At 34.3% G+C, this 9293-nt stretch overlaps 1 protein-coding gene across 1 annotated transcript; it reads right to left on the bottom strand.

Moving 5' to 3' along the window:
* Nucleotides 1–1860: 1860 nt before the first annotated feature.
* LOC131653871 (kinesin-like protein KIN-5D) lies at nucleotides 1861–8589 on the bottom strand. The gene is made up of 23 exons (XM_058924193.1): nucleotides 8032–8589; nucleotides 7574–7808; nucleotides 7355–7484; nucleotides 6900–7055; nucleotides 6308–6784; nucleotides 5943–6040; nucleotides 5678–5834; nucleotides 5518–5587; nucleotides 5281–5357; nucleotides 5130–5183; nucleotides 4972–5052; nucleotides 4767–4878; nucleotides 4530–4616; nucleotides 4253–4428; nucleotides 4001–4162; nucleotides 3813–3920; nucleotides 3556–3714; nucleotides 3292–3375; nucleotides 3010–3215; nucleotides 2825–2926; nucleotides 2628–2737; nucleotides 2387–2538; nucleotides 1861–2280 (listed from the first exon to the last, which is right to left on the bottom strand). Exons 2-23 carry the CDS (start codon nucleotides 7744–7746, stop codon nucleotides 2050–2052), a joined length of 3162 nt encoding a protein of 1053 aa, XP_058780176.1. The 5' UTR covers nucleotides 7747–7808; nucleotides 8032–8589; the 3' UTR covers nucleotides 1861–2049.
* Between the last annotated feature and the right edge of the window lie 704 nt (nucleotides 8590–9293).

Raw genomic sequence — 9293 nt, forward strand, 5'->3', positions numbered from 1 at the left:
TAAGCTTTAGTTGCAGTTAGGGGTGGGAATAGGCTGAACCGAGCTAGACTTTGTCAAGCCTGTCCAAAATTTCAAAGCCTTAGCCTGGCCTATCAAAGGCATATTTTTAGGCTTAAGCCCGACCTTTTCGAATGCCTGTTTGGCCTAAGAGCCTACATAAAAGCCTATATTATTTGAGCATTTGTAAATAAGAAATTTAACTAATGTTTAAATAGACTAACAAATTAAAAGATTAACAAGACTAAATGTTTATTTGCGTTTACTTATTCAAGTTTACCTATTAACATATTTTTTTATACTATTTAATTGAGAGAACTTAAGAAAATAACTTATGGCATTGTTCATAAAGTTATAGCGATTAATTTTCATCCGCTCATTAAAATGACTAAGCTTAATTTTTGTATTTTGATTCAAAGTATGAATACAATATTATAACAATAATTATATATATATATATATATATATATATATATATATATATATATATATATATATATATATATATATATATATATATATATATATATATATATATATATATAGGGGACGACTCAAGTGAGAACACTTGGTTATTATGAGAAATGAGAACAATGAATCACGACCATTAAATTTTGATTTTGTTGATTTTAATGGACTAGATTGATTTCTCTTTCTATGTTGATTTAAAATAAATACTAAGGATCATAGAAAGAGAAACCAATCCAGTCCATTAAAATCAACAAAATCAAAATTTAATGGTCGAGATTCATTGTTCTCATTTCTCATAATAACCAAGTGTTCTCACCTGAGTCATCCCCATAGGGGACGACTCAAGTGAGAACACTTGGTTATTATGAGAAATGAGAACAATGAATCACGACCATTAAATTTTGATTTTGTTGATTTTAATGGACTAGATTGATTTCTCTTTTTATGTTGATTTAAAATAAATACTAAGGATCATAGAAAGAGAAACCAATCCAGTCCATTAAAATCAACAAAAGTCTTTTTAGCTAAGGCTTAAAAAGCTTTCTGTATGGCTTGTGGTCTAGTCTTTTTAGCTAAATAGGTTTTTATAAAAGTCTAAGTCTTTTCTATTTAAAAAAAAAAATCTGGCCTGGTCTGGGCCTGTGTAGGTTAGACCGTATGCCCCTGTTAGTCGGTCTGGCCTATTTCCACCAATAATTACAGTATTAACCGGCAAGTCTACAAATTTGTGGTCCTGGTCAAGTCCAATTCCAAGTGGTACTGATGCCATCATCACATATCACCCATCCTTATCAGATGAGAGATTCCATTTGTTTTCCACATGATTCAATGGTAATGTTACAAGCAATTACTGAAACACAGAAAAATAAGTTTTTGAATGTAACAAGTACTTCCAATTCCAAGCTGCAGCTTTTTATCACAGACAGCCTTGACCTGGGACCTATTAATCTGTCCCTATCCACTTCCAAAACTTGTCTCTTTACCCTACATCTAAGAGAAGTATCTCTTCACATGTGACCAGGCTGTTGTACCAACAGTTTTTCCCATGTATGGGATTCTCCCCTTGTCTCTTACTTATGGTAAAGTATCACCCACATCATCAGCACACGTATTTAGGAGGATGAACAAAGCAAAATACTTTATTTGATCAAACACGATGAGAACATGGCTCCATATGTCGAGTTATGCACATTTTTCTTTTTTCAGTTAGTTCCTTATCTGTTTTCCTGGTGTGTTTGTCCATGTACCAAAACATATCTCATTAGTACATTGTACAATTCTTACAATTTGCTTTTAAAAAAAAAAGCTCTACTATTTAATTTTAACTTATTTGCAGACTTCAATGTGATAGGAATGCTTAATTATAACAGAATCTTGCTTATGAAAAACCATTATGCAAACTCCCAAAATTATATTTCTTACCTCTACGGACAATTGCAGAAGCGATACTAACTATAAAAAAGGTAACATTTTTCCTCTATTTCCCAAAAATAATAACAAATAAATATATATAATTTTATAGAATTACATCTGAACAAATATGCTATTTACAGAATATCGAGGGTCTTGATTAATAAGGTCTTAATTAATAGCAGTAAGAGGAACTCTGGAATCTCTTACTGATTGAGTAGGAGTAGTAGCTTCATATGAACCAATGTGTTTAACATCTCCATTTGGTTGTTTCTGAGATTTCGCATCCCAGAATGCCTTCAAAAGTTCCTCAAAAGATGGTGTTCTTAGCTCTTCTATGGATGAAACACTTGGTAAATTGAAGAGTCTTCTTGTCGGTGTTGAACAAGATGGTTCGTCAACCTAGGCATTCAAACAACATTCAAAATTAGAATTTAGTAAACAACAAATATTGTAATGGATGAACAGGTGAGGAATTGTGCATGGTTGCATGGAGTCTCTTTCTTACCATGTATTCATTGAGAAGACATTTCCCCGCATTCTCAGTTATCTCCACAATTCTGTGGTAATGACCACCCTTCAATTCTCTCAAGTCACCACAGCATGGGGTAATCATGGAATTTAAATTCCCACAAGCTTCATGATCAAGTTGCAATGAATCTGCAAATATTTAAACTTTTGTAAGTTGAAATTTATATTTAAAACTGCTAATGCACTAATCACGCATATATATAACTTCAGATACTGACGATCAATAGATGAGTTAATATCCTTGTTGGCTATTCCTGCATCTTCAACAGTAGTTGACACAGCACTTGAGAATCGGGCCCGTAGAGCTTGATTAGCTTCCATTCCTCCCCTAGAAATAAAGCAATAGGGAAAAGGGTTAACAAAAAATGAATTGTATTTTGACTTTTTCTTACGTAATAGGCATTACAAAACTTACCGAACAATAGTATCCACGGATGCAGCATTTTTCTTCTCTAAACTTAGCAATGACTCTTGAGCATTTCTCCATTGTTGTGAACCTACTTCTGCCTTGTTGAGGCTGTGGTTGTTTGTTCAACAGGATTCAGTAAACAGAAGAGACATTTCCTGGAGACAAAATACAATGCCCTAGAATGTACATACCAGATTTGAAGAACCTCTGCAAGATCTTGCTTTCCAGATTCCACAGCAGAAGTATCCTCAAGATAGTTGGATTCTGTTTTTTCCATGTGAATCATCCATTCTGCCTTGACAGAAGAAGTGGAATCCTGCATGGTTAATGCTTCTTGCTGCAATTTACTGGTTCTACAGTTTGCACTTTCTCGAAGATCATTAACGGCCATTTGAACCTAACAAGTACAAAAACACATTAACTTTATTTGAATGCAGTGTGGCTAAAATTGTCATGTTTTAGACAGAACTTACCAGTTTTTTCTTTCTAGCATTTGAACTTGCTAGCATTTCTGCTACTTTCTCCAGCAGTTGCTTTTCTTCATAAGCAGTGCACTCCTACACCAAGTAAAGAATGAGAAACATTAAAGTTTAAAGAAGAAAACAAGTAAAAACATTTTTAAATATGAGTACACTCCTACACCGAGTAAAGAATGAGAAACATTACGATTAAAAGAAGAAAACAAGTAAAAGCTTTTTTTTATGATTTGTCTATCAGAAAAGAGACATTGTTGTCACCTCAAATTTCTTTTCAAGCTCGCTCAATTTCTGATCATTAACAATTTGTGTTTCTTCCACAATTTGGGTCAAACTTGATGCATGCCTGTCTATTGTCTCAAAAAAGTTCATCGTTATTTTAGATACTGCACGTGTAGTCTCGACTGCTCTGGCATGTGCCTGCATGCAATAGCAAAGAATTCAGAAACTCTATCTCATAAGTTCAATCAGCCAAAAATATATCACAGATGTTCGGTCAACCAACAAAAAATACAGACCTCTCGCTGTTGATGAGCATAAGATGTTAAATTGGCCTCTTGCTTGTGGAGACTATTTTGAAGATCATTCAGTAATGAATCAGCTTCTAAGGCGATTCCTTTAAAAAGCTGAAGCACATAATTTAAGTTAAACAAGACAAAAAAGTTTAAGTAAAAACGACTTTTAAGGAGGATAATAGACCACTTACATCCTCCAAGGCAGATGAATGCTTAGCGACTTCAGATTTCAAGTCTTCATACGTTAATTGGTTATTTCCTTTAAGCTCCTCGGCTAGATTATCCAAAGCTTTAATTCCAGAACCATACATGTTTTTCAACTCTCCCACCCTTACTTTAAGATCTTCAGTAGACTTCAGAAGCATAAATCAAATCGAAGTCAGTAAATCTGAAAATTGAAGTTTAAATAGCAATCGTGTAACTGTGTCATCCGGAATAGCCACCTCTGATTTTGTTGATACAAAAGACTGCATATCTTCTTCCATATCCTTCAGTTGCTGCTCTTGATGCATTACAGATGCTGAAACTGTCTTATGCAAAGCTTCAAGTTGCTGAGCTAACTGGGACTGGAATTGCTGGATAAGCACCCTGTTTCCTTCTTCAATTTTATCCTTGCGCTCTAAGGTTGAAAAAGGAAATTTATGACTGATGTAATAGGTAGGAAATTCTCCAACTGGGGAATGGGGACCCCATAAAAAATCACTAGAGCATTATACTAACCAATTTTGGAAAACAGATTTGACACATCCGATGCAGCATTCTCAAGCTCTGCTCGTAGTTCAATTGCACGTTCTACCAGTTCTTTCTCTAGAAAAGGCATGACAAATGGTAAAGAGTAAATAAAATGAAGTATATAGTATTGCCTGTGCAGTAACATAAAGCTGAACTATAACTATTCCGACATGAGACAAATGATATTCAACTAATCTGAGAAAGGGAATAAACAAATTGACTAACCAGATTTTAGGAGATTTGATATCAAAAACTCCTTTTCCTTAATTGTTGCATTTGCTTGTTTGTGCCTTTCCTCGAGATCAAATAATGTCTGTTCAGTTTCCTCTAGACTTCTCTGAGAATACAAATACAAGAATTTAAGTCTTATTCTAGACCAGATCAGAAGTCCAGACAAAAGAATGAAGTGACTTCGCACGGCAACTCTTACCTCAGTTTTTTCAAGTTTCTCGCTTAATTCAGCAGTCAAAAGTTGCTGAGAATTGTAGAGCTCTTGAAGTTCCACCAGGTTCTGCACACATCCATATTCTTGTTTCAATAGCTAAACAATCATTATCGACACCCAGAATAATTAAGAAAGGAATATACCTTATCCTTTGAGTCTGCATCTAGTTCCATTCGTTCTATCTTTTCAGTCATGGCCTAGATTGACATTGTAAAAATTTAGGATTAGCAATGATTCCAAAATTATAACAGTATTTAAAATTCATATAAAACAGTTAAAACACTTTGAAGGAACCTTCTTCTCAGCTTCTTCGTGAAGGTAACGATCGCGTGGAATATAGATTCCATTTTTCTCTCTTGCAGCATACACCTCTGCATAAATGAAAATAACAGATTTCAGCACTGAACGGTAAAAGGAGGGAGGGAAGCAAGTTGACCAACATACGTTTTTTTTCTTTTCTATTTAGAGAAAAAAAAACAGAAGGAAAAAACATAGTTACAGAAATTAATTAATAACGGAACAGTTAGCAACCTTGCTTTAGTCTGTCAATTTCAGAATACAAATCTTTAATCATTGCAGACTTCATCATTTTCTGATTAACCTGAAAAAAAAAAGCTTGATATTAGATGTACTTTTCTGATTGATAAAAAGAGTAAAAGATTGACCAAAGTGGAGCAAACGTGAAAGTGACCTCTGGTTTGTTCTTGATATTTTTAGCTCGGTGTGCATAATCCAAGGTACTGAGTGTTTCTTCAAGACAGTGAATGGAAGGTGATACTGTGGCAATAATGCATGTCTTGGTCTTACCACCCAAAGAATCCCTCAACAGCCTGGTTAACTTGCTATCTCTGGTAGAACAAGACATATCTTTAATATAAAAATCATCCTCCAAATTTAAAAACAACAGGAAAATGTCAATGAGAATTAACTAGATACTAATTTGCAACAGTTTATACCTATATGGAACATGACCTGAGTGCTCAACCAGAGCATTGATCACTCGACCAAGTGTAAGCAAGCTTTTATTTATCTCCCCAGCCTCTCTTGCTCGACCCTGCAAGTATATTTTGGTGAAACTCTAAAGCTATGGAGACATTCTCTTGTATTCAGATAATGCCAGCCGAGAAAAGAAATGAATGGACAGCTTCAGGGTAATTCAATTTTTTATGAGTGTATACTTCTAAAACAGTCAATAATATCTGCATCACACTAAATCAGTAATCTGCCATAACATATGCGCATCACAATCGGGTTTTTATATTATTGCGAATAATCTCTTCGAAAAGCGTGTGTTAACTCAAATTTAGCTAATCATCTGTACCTCTCTTGCACCAGAACGTGAAATGTTCTCAGAGCCTGCGAGGTCCACAAGATTTAACTTCCCACATTTAATCATTTCTTCCCCTTCCGGAGTACATTCCTTAATATGAATTGTAATAGAAAATATGGAGTGAGAACGGCTACTTTGCTTGTTCAGAAGAGTCTCGGCAGTACGCCTTTTCGCAGAACCTTTTTCCAATATCTTGTAAATTTCATTTGCAGTGCAAACGATCTCTTCTTCTAATCCTCTGACAAGCACACCCCCTTTCCCATCTTCCATTAAAGCAATGGGTTTCTTAGACTTGTCATCTACAAATCTTGTAGTCTCCTCAGGGGCCAAAAGATCACTTATTTCCTCATTGTAAAGCTCCAAAAATGTTACTTTCATGCTGTATTCAGCACTCTGAGCTTCTAATATATCAAAAATCTGCTTCACAGATCTTGGAATGACACCAGCATCACTTGGAAATTCACCATTCTACGAAATCAAGTACATACAAATGCATTTTAATTTTTTAGCAGAGAGCCATGAGAAAATATCAAGAATTATAAACTATAATCACAGAGAGAGAAGCCGGCATTGCATGAATTACCTTCTTTATTGCACCTCCTTCCATTGTGTATGTCTTCCCTGTTCCTGTCTGACCATATGCAAAAATTGTACAGTTATAGCCTTCAAGCACTTCATACACAATAGGAGACACTGCCTGATCATACAGTTCTTTCTGTTGAGAGGTAGGGCCAAACACCTAGACCAATAAAAACTAAATACATAAGAGAGTTACTACAAAATATTTGCCATAATAATTAATGAAATTCATACACAAAATTCAATGTTGAATGCTGCTATATCATAGCCGGAAATCTGAATGCAGAATTAGTAAAATTCTCTTCCTTAAATATCCTTTTCAAGAGCTAAAAAATGACTCAATTAAGAAACATATTTTTCCTTTTGCAAAATGCAGATAGCAAAATGAAAACAACATCAAATAAACTATCTATCATTTTAAATATACAATTCAATCATGTAGTCAAAACGCATAAAAACCTTGTCAAATGCAAAGGTTCTATCGATCTGCTTATTAGCAATACTCTGTACAGCCGCAACTTCTCTTCTTCCCTCATTACACGAAATCACAACAGGTGTATGAAGTCGAATTTCATCTTCATTCAACGGCCTGCAAAAAAAAAACCGATCACCTTAGTTCAAAACCAGTAACAAACTCAATCATCAACTCAGTACCAAGTCAGAACGAGTCAAACTCACCTGCACCGAACCAGAACCTGAACATTGACTCCTTTCTCTTTATCATACTTATTATAACCACTCGAATTTGAATCAGCAGATCGCAGATCTCGCGCCGGCTTATCAGTAGAACGCGGCGTCTGCGACGGCGATAGCGGCACCAATCCACCACCTCTTTTCTGTTGAACCTCCATTACACTTCCAACTTCCAATCTCAACCAAATCAAATCCTAATCGATGAAAACGAAAACGAAACCTAAACAAATTAAACTAATCTCAGTAAAAATTTTCAATAACGATAATCAAAACAACAACAACAATAACGATATCAATAACGATTTCGGTGTACGATCTGCGATTACAGAGTGAATGCGAAGATTGAAGAATTTCACGGATCGAAAAACGAAGAAACGGTTAAAGAGAACAATGTGGAATTGAAAATTGATGATTGATAATTGAAAATCGAAATCGGAACTTACAGTGATAGTGCCGGCTTTTCAATTAATCGATTCTAGAGTGTTCTATTCAAAACAGAATTTCACGTGAGAAAGAAAGCTTCAAGTCAAAGACTTAAAAACACTATAAATTGCACTTCACTGCAAAAGCACTAGAGAAGCACTTTTTTTTTTTTAATTTGTTAAGTTTTTTAAATTGTTTACTATAGAGAAAGCTTGTGTGTGTGGTGAAGAAAGAGCGTCTTTTTGTGAGCTGAAAAAAGGAAAAAAAATGATTTGTGTAGATGGAAATGATTTTAAAAAAGGTTAAAAAATTGAATTTAAAGTCCGTTACAGTTCCGTTACGGGGCGTTTGAAAATTAAAGTGACGGTAATTGACTATGATTGGGAGTTTAACGGCGTGAATATAGGCCGTTTTTCGGATCATCCGACCGTTATAAAGAAGACAAGGTGCGTCAGTATGAAATTAAACCTATTTTTTTACGAAAAATAAAAAATTTGAAATTGAAAACGAAAGAGGCAGCACTGTGCTCCGGCTTTCTCTTGCTTCAACTTCAATAATTTGAAATTGTTGTTGCATTGGGTAAAGAGAATTTTTACTTTTATTTGTTTATAATAAGAAAAGGAATAATAAAGATTAGAAGAAAGAGAATGATTATTTTGATTTTATTTTATATAAAAACAAAAACTCAATGTGACGTTTTATGTCACTGATTAGGAAAGCTGGCCTTCAATATCACGTTGAAGGTCCCACCGCAAAGCCTGTTTCATGAAACAGAATTATGTTGGTGACATATGTAAAAAATTTAGTTTCTTAAATTTAAATTGGTGATACTTTAATTTTTCGGTGAGTTTTATATTCAAGCATAATTCACCCAAATAAAAGATAAGGCTGAAACTTTTATAAACAATATAGTATTTATTGAGAGGTCAACAATATTTTAATATACCGAATTCAAGAAAATCATTTTCAACTATAACATCATCTTAGTTATTATTTGAAGAATTAATTTTAAATTATATCATTATCATCAAAAAAACTCTTACATTATTATATTTGACTCAAATGGTACAAAATTATGCAACCGGTAAAAAGTTATACGGGCAAATCTGAAGTTGTTTGAATTGATGTCGGGCCTTAGTGTTAACTTCCATAAAAGTCTTCTGGTAGGAATTAACATTGCACATGCTTGGATCAAAGAAGCGGCAGACATTCTAAATTGTAAAGTGGGAAACAATACATTTAAATACCTAGGACTTCCAATTGGAGCAAACCCGAGGAGATA

The sequence above is a fragment of the Vicia villosa genome, linkage group LG2 (assembly GCF_029867415.1).
Source record: "Vicia villosa cultivar HV-30 ecotype Madison, WI linkage group LG2, Vvil1.0, whole genome shotgun sequence".
Taxonomy (NCBI): domain Eukaryota; kingdom Viridiplantae; phylum Streptophyta; class Magnoliopsida; order Fabales; family Fabaceae; genus Vicia; species Vicia villosa.